The sequence below is a fragment of the Rousettus aegyptiacus genome, unplaced genomic scaffold (genome assembly GCF_014176215.1).
Source record: "Rousettus aegyptiacus isolate mRouAeg1 unplaced genomic scaffold, mRouAeg1.p scaffold_m13_p_3, whole genome shotgun sequence".
In the NCBI taxonomy this organism is placed as follows: domain Eukaryota; kingdom Metazoa; phylum Chordata; class Mammalia; order Chiroptera; family Pteropodidae; genus Rousettus; species Rousettus aegyptiacus.
The window spans coordinates 46,108,639-46,125,332 of NW_023416306.1; the positions used below are offsets into that span (position 1 = coordinate 46,108,639).

At 36.6% G+C, this 16,694-nt stretch overlaps 1 protein-coding gene across 4 annotated transcripts in view; it reads left to right on the forward strand.

Moving 5' to 3' along the window:
• DOCK8 (dedicator of cytokinesis 8) overlaps positions 1-16,694 on the forward strand; it is a 197,879-nt gene that overhangs the window by 48,612 nt on the left and 132,573 nt on the right. For all 4 annotated transcript variants that reach the window (XM_036217987.1, XM_036217990.1, XM_036217988.1 and 1 more), the window contains 2 exons: positions 2,400-2,575; positions 5,482-5,553. In XM_036217987.1, coding sequence (XP_036073880.1) covers positions 2,400-2,575; positions 5,482-5,553 — 248 coding nt within the window. The remainder of the gene's footprint in view (positions 1-2,399; positions 2,576-5,481; positions 5,554-16,694) is intronic.

Sequence of the window (16,694 nt, forward strand, 5' to 3'; positions counted from 1 at the left end):
GCTTCAAACATGCTTCCATATAATTTTTAAGTACATATTTCTAGTACCTCTGCTCGAGTAATTGATATTCTTCATAATAAATATACATTTATTATTACTTTAATTTACTGTTATTATGTTGAGGAGTCAATCTCATGAGAAGCTAGAGTGGAACTTGTGGGTAGTGGTAAATGTATTTTTTTTTAACTCACTTCCAAATATACTTATTATTGCCTTGTGTTTTAGTAATTTCTGGAAAGACAGATTCCCTGAAATGCCCACAAGAGAAAACAAAATTATGGTGGTTAAAAACATGAGCCTGCCTAGGTTTGGATTATAGATGGGCGACTTCCCAACTGTGTAATCATGGGCAAATTATTAAATTTCTTGCCTTCAATGTCCTCATTTATAAAATGGGGATAATAAGAGTGCATACCTTGTAGAGTTCTAGTGAGGATTAAATGGGATAGTACATATAATGAACTAGCCCAAATTCTTGGCCCATAGTAAGTGCTCAATAATTATTAGTTCAATGAGTATAAACTCTACTGTAGTAAGGTTGGATATGCAGAAAATGCAGTTTCCTTCATTTCTGATTGAAGCCATTTTAGTTTCTGACTCTGAACTCTGTGCCAGGTTGCAGTAAGGAGTGGAAAGTCCACTTTCTCCTTTGAGATTGTCTCATGTAATTCTGCAGCAGATTTATTTGTTCTGTACGTAGCTCATGCCCGTTGTTCCACAGTGCTCCACAGCATCTTTTTGTATGCTCTGTCCCTACCTGGCTCCTGTATAGGCTGATCTCTTTCTGGCTCCCTGAGTCCCTGCTGGTCCCTGTTGCTTCATTTTAAGAGGTAGCCGATAAGGACTATGGCCCTTCTCCTTAGCTGACCTCCAGGTTTCCCAGTTAGGACCGAATGAAATTTAGTTGTGCTCTGTCACACCACAGGGGAGCCACAGGGGAGTAGGGGAGTGTCTTTGCCCTCTCCCACTGAAGTATGTCCTGTTGGCCCTTCTTCTGTGTCCTTTGGCCCTGATGACATTATATAAGTCCACCACCTTCAAGACTCACAAATAAAAAGGAGGTTGAATGTTTGCTGAATTCTCAGCTTTGTCCTCACTCCCCAACGTGTCACTCATGTCACATCATGAGTGATGGGGGTGGAGGAGGAGTTGTGGGGCGAGGGAGGACAGGGACAGCCATATTTACATTCCATTATCTTATTTCTGTTTGCCTCTTCAACAGCAGTTTGTTCCTCTTCTCTAACTTGGAACTCTTACATCCGGTCTGGTGTACGGTTTCAGGGCAATGAAAAAACAGTTTTATTAGCACTTCCTTTAGATCATCCTTGTTTCATATTGAGGCAGTACAAGTCAAGAATCTATGGTGTTTGTTTAGTTGGTCCACCAAGGGGGCAGAGGTAGAGAACAATATCTCCTTGGGCTAATGACTCTAAATTGTCTGCAGTAAATGAATACCTTAGAGCCGCTGCTGCAATTATTATTATTATTATTATTATTATTATTATTATTACTACGTAAAGCAACTGATCTAAGTGATTCTTTTATTTCCTTAAGGCAGTGGTTCCTAAGCCTTCAGAATTCACAGACAATAAGAAGTTGAATTGCCAACTTCTTATTTTACCACCTAAAGAAAATTATTTTTTGAATTGCCATCCACTTCTATCATTTCTTTTATCCCCTCCACTGTGGAAGGACATAACCGAAGAGCAAGACGGCAATCCTTTTAAAGCCAGTACTGTAGCCATATGAAACATCCGTCAGCTGATTGCCCTTTGTTTGTTCATTTAACTGCAGTCAGTGAACATGTCTTCCTGAAAAGCACCAGTCAGCCCAGTAGTGTCTGCAAATCACTGCCTGGTGTCTTTCAGCCCTCAAATCTGGCTCGCTGTGGCTTATGATTACGAATGAAGTACTCTCAAGGACCAACATAGGGGATAACTCAGGCCAAAGGAGGCACCACGCCTAAATACTCAAAGGCGTGTAGAATTTGCCTGAATGTCTGGGAAACTGCCTCTATTCGCTACTTCACTGTATTTGGGTAAACATGGCCTCAGAGAGCTTTTGCCGGAGAAATTATAAAAATTCAGCAAAGCCTTGTGATCTCATTTTGGATCTCCTCAGGATTCCTCATCAAGATGCAATTAAGCAGAGAAAAATTCTGCCTTGGGGTATGATTTTAATTACTCATCGTGTTCTGACTTGACTTTCCATGCTGCGTTTCTTTTCCATATCACTGCTTCTGTGTTTGACAACTCCTCTAAAGACAGCTCCACTTAGTCGTATGCTGAGAATGAAACACTTACTAGGTGGAGAGGGAGGGAAAGGCAGATACCTACTGTCGTCCTAGTGCTTTTACCTGAAAACTGGGAATCTCCTTTTTCTTTTCTCTACCCCTCTAGCCTCAGTTTTATGACCCAGTGGAGCCAGTGGACTTTGAAGGACTTCTGATGACACACCTGAACAGCCTGGATGTGGAGCTTGCCCAAGAGCTGGAAGACTTCACCGAAGATGACTTGGACGTGGTGTTCACACAAAAGGAATGTCGGACTTTACAGCCCTCGTTGCCAGAGGAAGGGTAAATCGTTTTCTTGAAATGTGGATGGGACTGTGACTATCATGCCTGTTCTCAGTAAGGGGGAAATGCCCTAATTCTGGACTTCTTTTCAAAATAAAATTACTCAGATCTATTACAGTACTACAACCTATATGTAGGCAGTTTTTGAATTGGTTTGACCAAGGGCTTTGAAAAGCCATGTGGGGACTAAGCCAATGAAAGGGACACAGTGGGACAAAATGGAATGCCCAAGAAGAGGTTAAGAGTGCAGGCTCTGGAGTCAGACTGTCTGGGTGTCAGCTCAGTAACCTTGGACCAGTTACGTGACTTCATGAAGCCTCAGTTTCTCCATCTGTAAAAATGTCAAGATTTTTCATAAGAATCATTTTAAAATGCTTCCATTCAGAAACATTTAATTGGTTTTACAACTGAATCAAGTTATAAACATAAGTTGAACCCACTTTTTTGAGCATCTAGTATGTGCTGGGTACTGGGATAAAAAGATGAATAAGGCAAAGTCCCTTTGAAGAAAGTTTTGTCAAGTAGAAAAACAATGGAGACAGCTCTGCAGTATGAATATATGAATAGCTGTTTAGAGTTTGAGTTTCTGCAGTAGGTTGTCTATGTGTTTATAGATGTGGGCATTAGCTCTTGTTATCAAACAATGGAATTATAAATTAATCTCTTATTACTTCTATAGTGTAAAAGACAACATCTCTCTGATGGTTTAGGATGAACTTTTATTTGCATTCATTTTCGAAACAAAGTTAAGATTCACATCCTCTTGGACATTTTCAACCTTCTCATCTTCCCCTCAAAAGTCCCAGAAAAGATATCATGAAACATGGCTCCTGCCCTCACTACTCTGGGATATTCCAGTTCTATTCTGGATCTTATTTCATCACAGTTTAAAGAGGTTGGATGACAGTAATATGGTATTATTGACCGTTCAATCTGTTGTTTAGACAGTTCTCATTCAGATAGGAGAGCTGATCATGTGCTCAGCTCTAACATTTTAAAAATTCTCACTTCCTACAAAATAAGAACTTTGTGATTCTTGGGAAACATTTTTTCTGGTTGTTAGTCCATTTAGCCAGGTATAACTAATACAGATACTATCTATTATTTTTACCTTTGAGAAAATCATTTAATTTTATTTCTTTGTGTAAAATATATGGTTAATTGTTTTCAAGTGAATCGAATCATGGAAAAACCTGTTTAAAATACTTGAAATAAATTTAGAGATTTTGATTTTTTGAAATTTGATAGAAGAGGTAATTTTTTTCTTAGCATTATTCTTTAGCATAATATTGCCTTATCACTAGTTAACACTGCCTGATGAGTTGAAAGCAACCTGTACTATTTCAGTGCTTACTCCCAAGCCTCTAGGTAATTAAAGCCTAGGAAGGTATTATGGTCATCATAAGAGTAAGGGCTGGGAGAATAGGATGAAGAGTTAAAGTAGTACAAATTAGTAGTAGATAGTTGATCACGGGGATGGGAGCACAACAGAGGGAATGCAGTTAGCATTACTTAATATGATGGCTAGGTGGAGAGCCAGAGGAGGGAGGGAGCAATTGGGGGGATCGGTTTATGAACTATATAGATGTCTAACCAATGTACTATATCCTTGAAACTAATTTAAGTAAATATATTTTTTTAAAAAAAATCAGCTAACTACTGTTGAGCCCCCTGTGCCTAGCCCAGAACTTTATGTTGAGCTGTGATAGTGTTTTAAGCCTGCACTCTGAGGGAAAATTGCCTTGGTGCCTAGTCTCTGCTCTATCACCTGCTGGGTCACTTTAAGCCAGGTCTTTATCATCTCACTCTTCTGCAAAATGAGAATAGTGACTGCCCCTGCCCTATAGGGCTGATTAAGAATTAACCAAATTAATACATTTAAAGTTATTACATCAGTGCTTAGTACATAATAAATGGTACTAAGTATGAACTATCATATGTAGACCGTATTATTTGTTAGACATTTTTCTAAGCACTTCGCACACTTACTTATTTAATCTTCATCACAGCTCTCTAAAGGAGGCACTCTACTATTAATATCACCACTTAAGGTAAAGAAACTGAGGCACAGGAGAGTTGAGTGACTGGCCCAAGGTCACATAACTAATAAGGGATGAGGCTGGGATTCAGGCAGTCAGAGCCCAGGGACGACATGCCTATAACCTTTACAATATTTTGTCTAATACTGACAGCAAGCTCGCACGGTAAGTACTGTTCTTATCCTCTTCTACAAACAAAAAAAAATTAAAACTTGTAGTGTTTAGACCTATTTATTTATAATACCAAAACATTGGGGGAAACAGCAAAAAGCTTTGCTGCCATGCAAAATTAGTTATTTCTGATTTCAAGGCTCTGAAACACTTGAAGAGTATCTCTCGTGACAGGCTTCTATACAGGTATGACAACAACCACACCAGTTAATAATCACCAACTAAAGCTGGTGTCTGTCAACTCTTCAAAGCATATAACAGTCATTCTTCGTGGCTTTCAAAAAGGAAAACATGCATGTCCTAACAAGGTTACACATGAGCAAAAAATATGCGCAAATTACCCCCATGAAAAACTGGTATTTAAACGTATTTTCCTTCTTTTATACACGATTACAACTAGTTCTACCTGTCTTGTGTCAGAATGCCTTTAAGGATAGGTATAGTTTAACATGATTGTCTGTAATAAAGAAAACCCACAAAGCATAAAATGCCAACATATTTGTCTCATCAAAGTAAAAATGTCATTGCCTCAGGAATACTTCAGACACTTGAAATGAATGGGTAAGAATGCCCCTAGCATTCTTGTTTGACGTAGATTTGAATTCACTCTGCTCTCTTCTTGGTTATGACAAGGGATTGTTTTTGTTGTTTTTACTCAGTAACAACATGTTTTTATTTCATTTTCCATCTCATTAGGGTTGAACTGGACCCTCATGTCAGGGATTGTGTTCAGACCTATATTCGGGAGTGGCTAATTGTGAACCAGAAGTAAGTTCATTTTTTTTCTTTCTCTTTACATATATATTTATTTTATAGTGTCAGTTTTTTTTATTGTTTTTAATTAATAGATTTTTTTAAAACAGCAGTTTTAGCTTTACAGAAAAATTGAGTAGAAGGTATTGAGAGTTCTCATATGCCCCTTGGCCCCCACTCCTCAATAATTTTTTTACCCTATTTATTATCTTAGCATTAAAATTTATTTTTATTTATTTATTTATTTTTGCACATGTCTCAGAATGAAGGTGCACATTGATTTTGGGGTTATCAGTTAATTTTAGTGAGTAGGTGAATTTTGCAAATACGAAATTCATGAATAATGGGGGTCGACTGTACTTTTATTAGTCTCCTGCTCAAACACCTTCTAAGGCTCCCTACTGCCTCCTGTAGCAAATATAAACTCCACCACTTTCCTTTCAATGGCTTTAATAGTCTGGCCCCACTCTATCTATTAAAACCTAACTCCTGGAGTCGTTTTCTTTCTCTGAGCTGGCCTCCTGTCCCTCACCATTCAAACTCTATCCCTTTGCTCTTGCCGTTTCCCCTCTGGGCATGCCCTCCCTCTACCAAACCCAACCTATAGATTAGTCTGATCAGATTGCTTTTTTCTTTGCACAGATTTCTCTCATTTATCCTTTCTTGGATGGATCTTAAATGTGGTACATTTCTTACTAGTGATGAGCCAATATTGATACATTAATATTAACTGAAGCCAATAGTTTACATTAGAGCTCATTTTTGTTGTGTTTCATATTCTACAGTGTTGACAAATGTATATGACACGTATCTGCCATTATAGTGTCATCTAGAAGAGTTTCACTGCCCCAAAAATCCCCTGTGCTCCACTTAGTCATCCCTCCCTAGCAACCACTTATCATTCTGTTGTCCCCATAGTTTTGCCTTTTGTGGCTTGATAGCTCATTTCTTTTTTTGCTGGCTAATATTGCACTACATGATTTTACCACAGTTTGTCCACCCATTACCTATTGAAGGACAAAGTTACATTTTAAACAGAAAAAAGAGAACCTTTTTGTTTTGTTTCATTCTGTTGAATTCCTAGAGGGGTTGAGAAAGTACATGAATTGAAACTTGGCCTTAGATTCAAAGATAACATTTAAATTTGTGACCAAGAAATAGATTTTTACTATCCTTCTAGTCAAAAAAGGCTGTTCTCTCCTGTGTTAATCAAATGTTCTTGACATTGTCCTGAGCCTTTTATCTTCATGCCAGTGACCTGGACAGCACTCTCTCATGAGAAACAGCTATGCACACTAAAATTCTCAACCTATATGCATGTATCAAGTTAGGGAGGTGGCTGGGGAGTGTCTGCAGGTGGAGGGGCATACCCCACTAGGGAAACATCAGAGAACCTATGATAAGACCTAGTATAATAGGCCTTCCCTATCTGAGGTTTTGCTTTCCACAGTTGTAGTAACCAGCAGTCAACCACTATTTCAAAATATTAAATGGATAATTCTAGAAAGAAACAATTCATAAGTTTTAAATCGCACACCATTTTGAGTGGTGTGATGAAATCCTGAGATGTTCTACTCCGCCCCACCTGAACATGAATCATCCCTCTGTCCAGCATGTCCATGCTGTATACACTCTCTGCCCTGGTCAGTAGCCACTATCTTAGTTGTCAGGTCCACCGTTGTGGTGTCATAGTGCTTGTGACCAAGTAAGCCTGATAGTAGCCTAATGCTCTGTCACAATGCCTACGCCATTTATCTCACTTCATCCCGTCATGTAGGCATCGTATCATCTTACACCATCACAATAAGGGTGAATACAGTATAAAATATTTTGAAAGAGAGAGCAAGCCCATTCAGAGAACTTTTATTACAGTTTTTGTTATAATGGGTCTATTTTATTTTTATTATTGTTAATCTCTTCCTGTGCCTAATTTATAAGTTAAAGTTTATATAAGTATGTATATATAGAAAAACTGTGTGTGTGTGTGTGTGTGTGTGTGTGTGTGTGTATAGGGTTTGGCACTATCCACAGTTTTAGGCATCCACTGGGGGTCTTGGATAAGGGGGAACTACTGTATCAGTTTGAAATTCTGATGTCCTTACATCTCCTATACTCCAGTGAGAATAACTACTCTATGCAATAAATGATGAAAGACTTTGGGGATTGGGTTTTATCCAATTCCTGGAAGTGTGCCATTAAATTCGTATTGCTGTTTTGGAGTAATGTCAGTATGCACGTTATTTTTGATAACTGAGAAAGAGAAAGCATTACTTGTATAAAGAAACTGAGAGAAAGTTAAACGCTAACCCATCGTCAATCCTAATGTGAATGGAAAATCAAGTTTGCCAGGCAGTCAATAAGATTATGCTTTGCTAGTAATAAATAAAAGATTTCAGAACAAGTTGTTCTTAAGCTTTTACATGTTATAATTAGAGATACTTTCCAACATTAAGGTTCTGAAAAAATCTGAGAAGGAATAATAAACGGAAAGGTCCATTTTACTACATTTGGTTTTTATTTTCTATGTGGGAACCCAGCACTTTTTCATTCCTTCTCATTTCATTTATGAAATTGAATTTCATGGCAGTTCCCACTGGAATATTTCTTTTATCTTGCATGAACTTAAAAGAAAAAGAAAAAAAGGCTCTTTTCAGAATACTCATTGTGAAAATTTTAGAGGTTACTACATAGGGAAGTAAAAGGAGAAAACAAAAAATCACTCAATCTAACAACAGACAGATAACAACCATTAGCGTTTGGTGTAGAGGCCTTCGAATCATGTTTCTTAGTGTCTATATCTGCATAAAAACCAAGCCAGATTGTAATGCCCTTTTGGAGCTCACTTTTTCAGCCTTCACAGTTAGTGGCAATTATTCCTCTTTGCTGCGAAATATTCTTCCTCAATACAGTTTTTAATGGTTGTGTACTACATTTATGCAAAAATTTATTTAACCAATATTAACATTTAGGTGATTCTTTTTGTTCCAGTGTTATGCCCAAATACAGCAATATCCTTGTACACATCTATGATTTTTTCCTTTGGAATAAATTTCCATAAGAGGAATTTTGTGTCTGAGGGTAGGCACAAACTTAAGGATTTGGAAATATCAGAAAGTTTATTAACAATATATGCACAAATCGTCAAGAATAGTGGACGTTATATTTTAATAGATTTTCAATTTTATTTGTAAAAATAATGTCTTATTTGCATTTTCCTTGATTATTAAATCAGGAGTTTTTGCATATATTTGTTGGTCATTTGTAATTTTTCCTTGGTGTTCTACTTATTCATTAAATTGTGCATCTCTATTGATGTATTTATCTGATCTTGTTTATCTTTAGGATTTTTATCTATACTATATTACAGATTCTTTATCCAGTATGTTCTTTGTCTTGTAAAATTATTTCTAATTTTTTGACATTTAGAATTATTTTGCTGCCATGTTTAAAATTTTATTCACAAACCTAATATTATTTACTAAGAATTTTGGATTAAAACACTAATCTTGACCATTAGCCACTTTAATTGTTGCCTGTTTTTTTATGTGTCCCCATTTGTTTTTATCTCTTTGTAGGAACAAAGATTATCTATGTATTTATTCTATGCTAGGTTTTGCACTATTAAAATAAAACAAAGCAATATCTGTTTTAACTTTATGTTTGGCAACATACTGGGGATAGGGCTTGCCATGGGCTCCATTATCGGCATACTTCTGTCATGGACCAGTTCCTTTCTCAGAAATTAGCTAATGTACATGTAGAAGTGTATAACTTTGAAACTCATTGTCAGTTTCTGGCAAGCTCTGACTCGTGTTTTATGAGTCACTGCCTTTTTCTACCCCACTGTTTGATTCTTTGGTACTCCCAATCTGATACTATGAGCATGAAAGCTACAGTACTTAGCACACAGTCTTCCCAGGCACCATTCTGCCCCTATGTGCATCTATACTATTTTATTTGTGGGGAGAATCCAATACACTATTGCCAGACACCCTTCATCTTCCGACCCTACATCTATTTCAGCTCAGTTGTTTCTATGTGTTGTTTCTAATGTGGTTGCAGAATGATGGCAGAAAGAAAAAGGCAAGGAAGGTGGTGGTTCTGGTCGTGGTTCATATGAGTGAAACCAAGTGGGTGGAACCTGTGAGTGGCTTCATAGATCAGCCATTACAATGAAGAAGGAAAATTTAGATTTCTGGCTAATATTAACACTGACTGTTCAGAGACTGGCAGGAAGAAAGTACAAAGTACCTTCCTTTGAGTTCTCATTTGGGGAGACGAAGTATGGCATATCCTTCTCTTTTTAGCTCCATCTGATCTGCAGAGATTCTGTCAAGATTTAGGCATTAAGTCATATGTAAGTTTTCTGTGTCTTCATAGTCTGGGAAGTTGGAGGAAGACATAGTAGGGGGAGCTGGCCAATTTTAATTGGTAATTAATTATCCCCCCTTTTGAGTTTGTTATTTTGTTAAATAGTGCATGCCTGCTTTGAAAGCAATCAACTAATATAGAAGTTTATTAAGTAAAAAGGAAGTCTCTTGACTCACTACTCACTTGTTCCCTGACCATCCCTTCAGCCCACTCTTAACTGCATAGAGGTTGCTGTGTAGTCCTCCAGATCTTCTTTTCACGCCCTCACAAATATATATGAATATTTATACTTTTTACATAAATATGTATATATGTGTATATACACACATAAACATACATACGTATATACATACATACATGTGCAGCAAGCCATTTGGTGCATGCTAAGAGGTCCATCTACCTCACCGCATGTGTCATTACCTGCTAGGCTACAGAGGAAAGGAGATATTATTGGTGATACAGCCACAACACAAATATTGGACCAATGAAACATGATAGTGTTTTTAGTGTAGGGATCCTATAAACCAAAAGTACAAATAAGCATTATGGGGTCTTTGAAACCAGGAACATTTTGTAAGCATGAACATTATGGACAGGACGAAATATCGAGGACTTTTGGCATGGACCAAATGACTCCATGGTTGTTTTGGACAGGACCAAATGTCCTTCAATGTGTGCAGATATACAAATTTTTTTCAATAATATCTTTGTTATTATATTTTCTTTAAAAATGCCTGGTATTCCAGAGATGAAGGAATGTATCGTTAGTTATTGACCCTTTCTCTATTAATGGACATTGCAATTGACTCCATTTTTACAATTACAAAAAATATCACAATGAGCATCTATGCACATTTGCCCCTATCCAAATATGAATATTTCCAAAGGTAGAAATAAAACCAGTGCACACAATACATTCTGATAAGTACTGCCAAATTCTCCAGAAATGTTTTGCTAATTCACTCCGTTACCTAGTGGGCATGAAACTGCCCTTCCCCCCATATCCTTGTTAATGCTGGATTTTATTGATTAAAATAAAATTCCTCCAATCTTATTCTAGTTATCATTTTAAAGTGGAAGCTATTATATTTACTTTCTGAATATTGTTTTCTATCAATGAGTTTTCTTCCCTAATCTATTTTAAAATTCCAGTTAAATATACAACCTGAAGTGCAACTCCTAGGTATTTACCCAAATGAAATGAAAACCTATGTTTGCAAAAATCTGTATGCAAATATTTATAGCAGTTTTATTTTTAATTGCCACAAACTAAAACAACCCAAATTGTACTCAATTTGGTAGTAGATAAACAAATGCTGTATATTCATACAATGAAATAGTACTCAGCAATAAAGTTAAACAAATGACTGATTTATGCAACCACCTAGATGAATCTCAGATGCATTATGATAAGTGAAACAAGTCAGACCAAAAAAAGATAATTATATGATTTCATTGATAATGACATTCTGGAAAAAAGTAAAGCTGTAGGGACAGAAAAGAGATCAACAGTTGCCGGGGCCTGGAGGTGGGAGTCGACTGCAGAAGTGCATGTGAGAGTTTTGGGGTGGGGGGGGGGTGCTGGCATTGTTCTTATATTGATTGTAGTAATAGTTACACAGCTGTATGCATTTGACAAAACTCACAGAACTGTGATCATAAAAGGATGAACTATAATTATATTTCAAAATCAATGGATGTAAATGTAGAATAGTGTCTAGCAGTAAGTAATTATTCATTGAATGTAAGGTCTGTCAATTTGTTTATTATATTACAAAATGGTGGTTTCTCTGGAGCAGGAGTAAATGAATTCAAGTTCTGGCTCTACCTCTTACCAGTTGTGTGATCTAAGGCAATGTATTTCTTTGTACCTCAATTTCCTCATCAGAAAATGGAAATTAGAATAGCACCTACCTCATAAGTTTTGTTATATGCATAAATAAAATAACTTATGTAAAGCATTTAGAAGATTTCTTGGCATATGGCAATAATTCAATAAATATTAGTTACTATTTATGATATTTTTAAAATGTTATTACAGAATAAGGTTTAATTGTCCTTGCCCTATTGACAAATAATTTAAATAAGACCAATTAGTAAGATCTTATATGCAAACTCAAAGAAAAAAACAGGTTATAAGATTAACTTAATCTTATTGATTTAATTTAATTTAATGATCTAGGGTAGATGTCACATCATAGGCACTATAATTTATATATTTATGGAATAAAGAAAAGATTTGGAAGATTATAAGATTTATACTTCAGGGCTTATCTAGTTCCAATTTAATCTATCTAAAATATTTCTTTCAAGTGAAATAAGATTTTATGAAGACTTCAGATAAAGCACTTATATTAGCATGTCAAAGGAATGAACAAAAAACTCTATCCCATATAATTTAATGCACCATGGAAGGTGGAAAAAAACTACCTTCCTCAAGAGGACTACATTTAATGAAGCCGTTTTGACTTCTACAGACATGGACATGTCTTTGTCATCCAAAACCAAGCAGTCAAACACTGATGTAGTTAGTTCTTTTATTCCTTGATTATCTCCTTGCTGATATTACATTTCTCTATAATATCTGAGGATAGTCTTTTATGCCCTTGCTGTCTGTGATAATGGCTTTGAATCCCACTTAGGGGGCAGGGGAGTGGAGTAATGGCCATTCGTGTTCCCACTCACTCCCATGATTCTATAGGGCATTTGCCACTCAAGTTCTATAATTGGGACTTTTAAATCTCCATGAAGGACAGAGGAAAGTTTCAGATTTTCTTTTTAACTTAAGAGGGAAAAATTAAACTACACAGAAACACAAAATATATGCTCTTTTTTTGGCGTAAATATATTTTACAGCTTGAAATGTTTGTGTTACCTAGATTAGAAGATGCCTTAAATGAATTCCATTCTATCTTTAATGTATATAGCACAAAGTTTGGTGTTCTTACTCTAAAAATTATAGTACTTTTGTCTCCATGATTTTTGATAATGATCATTGACCTGATGAATAAAATGATGCCATGATTACTTGTTTATCTTATCTTAATTCCATATATGTTGATAATTTTGTATGGATTGATGTTTGCTGGCATCCTCTGGGCAATATTAAATACTTTAAGCATTATTTCCTCTCTCATTTTCTCTAAATGAGCTAGAGTGATTAACTGAAGAATGTGTTTGATGTCTTGGTGGACAGTCAAACTCTTAAGTAATTAAATTGTTTACATGCTATTTATTCTTGGTGTATTATCCTCCATGACAGTGAAACATTTCATGAGTGTTATAAGCAGCATCATAAAAGCCCTTATACTCTGTCTTTTATCCTGGGTGATTAAGGTAATTCAGAAAGAAGGTCGAGCTCAAGGAGAGCTGAGATATCAAGGAATGGGGTATCATTTGTTTTATTACTCCATATTTTACTCCCAGTGAACTGGTAAACAATTAAAACTCAAACACATCAGTGCATATAATTCAGTTACTCCCAAAACACCATAAAAATGTCTCCCTGATCAATAATTGCTTATTATGATATGCATTTGTTGTGCTACTGTCAAGGTGCTTAGCTATTTGCTTTCTAAAAGTGTGGAAAGTAAGCCAGGCTCATCAGCCTATACAATCAAAAAGAGCAATCCGGCTTGTGGATATCACTGAGCCACTCTTGACCTGTTCCATGCAGACACCCCACCCCACAAAGCCATGCTCTCTAAAGCCCAATTCAAAGTCCAGGGCTTTCACAAAGCCTTTTCTGACCTGGCCAGAAGTACTTACTCCCTTCCCTGAATTTTCAAAGCTTGTTGTTTGTATTTTTCTTAGAAGCTTTTGTCATAGTGTATATTATATTCTAGTTCCTTGCCTAAATTTTATCTTACTAAATATGTGATCTTTCTCACCAGACCATGACTTCACTGTGGATGGGGCTCCCTTAGAACTAGGATTCTTGTGCATTCCTCCCTGAAACCTCTTATGTGCCTTATTCTCAGGAGATACTTTATAATTATATTGTTGAATGGAAGAATGAATGGAGCATTAATTAACAAGCAAATATCCATATCCTGTTGCTCTAAGAAAAGCGTTCTTAGATACATTGGACCCGACACTATCTTTCTATATAATAGATATTTTGATACCACCTTTATAAACCACAAATTTTCTCATTTTTGGGAGTCAGTAGAATATCCCAACTGTTATATAAAGGAGGAATAAAAGAAACATAATACATAAAATAGCATGCATGTGAATATACAAATGCTTAGACAAAACTACACCAGTGAACACAATAACATAGCTATTTACACCTGCAGGAAGAATCATTGTGACTATAACATCTATAAAAGCGGACTGCAGCAAATGTATTATATGGATGATTCAAATAGCACAAGCAGTATTACTGTTGGTAATGTGATTGTCCAAAATGGGGGGAAACACTTGGTAGAGCTCTAATCAGTACAAAGTTTAATTTTCCCTATATTTACATGGTAGTTGTTTTTCCTAGAAAATCTACTACAAAAATACTTTGCATGTATTTGCAAGATAGTATAGGGGCTCAGTTGTTTACAGACAAGTTTTTGCTTCCACAAGTTTCGTACAGGACATTTGATAGTTGTGTTGGATGCTGAATTTGAAATGATCCTTCGTGGTGTATGATGCCCCGAGCATTGCAGGATGTGAAATGTAGTAGCACATTCCGGTGACTTAGACAATCAAAATGAGAACATTAACTACCCTCATTGAGAATCATTTCTACTAAGCTGTCAGAAAATTGGAATCCTAAAATTCAGTCCCCAAATTTATAGTTTCAGCAGCTCATCTGGGAAAGGAAATCCACAAAGACCCCTGAAAGGGTAGAATGGAACAAGTTTAATCAGGACAATATAGCCTCACTCTGGCATGTGTTTGTTTTTGGGGAGAATTCTACAAGTGGAATTTTAAAGTGAATACTTTTCAATTCTACTTTTGTTTTTGATCAGAAACTAAATTTACCATATAAACATAATATAATTCAGCAGAAATAGGATGTTAGGAGACTAAATTCTACATAATGATTAGATAAGGGTATCTAGATCTATAATACATACATCAGTATTGCATCTGATGGTATTGTCATTGGTGCTAAAAATAATAGCTCTCATTTACTGAGTTGGTGCATGAGTGTCTTGGTTGAGAGTCCCTAGAAGCTGAGCCTGAGACAGAGATTTAGGTACATGTGATTTTCAAGAGTGCACTCTTTAGGAAAGGCCTGTAAGGGAGTGAGGAGGACAGCAAGGTAGGGAAGCAGAAGGAATCAACTAAAGATGGTGGCAGATATGTTCTTGTCCTGATCCACGGGGTGCTCTGGAAGGATCACACTGCAAGTTATCCCACTGTCCTGCTTTGAGGCAAGGAGTGGGACTATTGTATCCTATACCAGTCAGGCATTTGTTACCACCAACCAGGAGTGGTTGGTTAGGGGTGTGGGAAATAGAGCGAATCTCTCAGAGGTCTCTGGGCACGACAGTTCCTACACTCACAGCTGCTGCAGAATGGACGCATGGATTGATACATAGGACCCACAACTAGTATTTATTACAATGCCAGACACATAACACATATTATTTTCCTTTTGTTTTGAAACAATCTCGCATTTACAGAAAACTTGCAAGGTCTTATAAAGACCTTTACCCCACCTCCCCCAAACCATTTGAGAGTAAATTGCTGACCTAATTCTTCATTTCCCCCAAATACTTCAGTGTATAATTGCTACAAATGAGGACATTTTTCATTATAATTACTACAAAATTGTTACATGCAGGAAATTAATATTGATACATTGTTATAATCTGATCCTCAGATCCCATTTAGCTTTCACCAAATGTCCCAAGAATTCCTTGTAGAGCAAAAAAGATCTAGTTTCAAGTAACATGTTGCATGTCTTTAGTCCTGTTTACTCTGAATCAGTGTCTCCATGTTTCCTTGAATTGTATGACCTTGAGATTATAGGCCGGTTATTTTTTAGAAAGTTTTTCCATTTGAGTTTGATGATTATAAATGCCCCATTCCTCATCAAGCTTTCAGTTTATTTATTTGTATCAATATGGAGTCATAGTTTTCTATTTAATATTAGAATATTACAACATATTCTTTTAGTATGTTGTAATCCATTTCTGTCACTTATTTTGATGCTCAAATTGTTCCCAGTTTGACCAGGGTGAATGCCTTTAACTGGTTCTTAGGTCTTTTCCGCATGTCCCTAGCAGTTATTGATCATGTCCATGCTTCCTGCCACAAGATATTCTGGACTGATCTTATACTTTCCTTTCCTCACCACTGGGCTCAGTAATTTCTCCAAGAAGCTTTTATTCCTTTTAATGGAAAATGGTACTTAGAAGCCAAGATGAGGGAGTTGTCTGTGCTCATTGCTATTAAGATGTTGCTCTTCCCATGTCTCCTCAGTGAATAGAGATATGTGTGTGTTGAAAGCTATAAGTTCATGTTGATATGTGCTATTTCAACCTGACATCACAGTATTCATTCCAGTTTTTGTCCTCTCCGTAGTTTTAACTCCTTTCTCAGATAGCGAACAATCGGATTCCTATTGTCCTTAATATGTTTACTTTCTTGGTTAATTCCTCTTTTTGCAACCATCGCCACCCCTCCCCCCATCTCCACATAGGTGCCCTCCTCCTATTCTGGCTCTGACACCCTACACCAGGCTTGCCCACTTCAACCCGTACTTACACTTAGTGCCAGGCCATCCTTCTACAAGAACACCCTTGTCTACTTGCCGGGGCTCTGACACCTCATGGCAG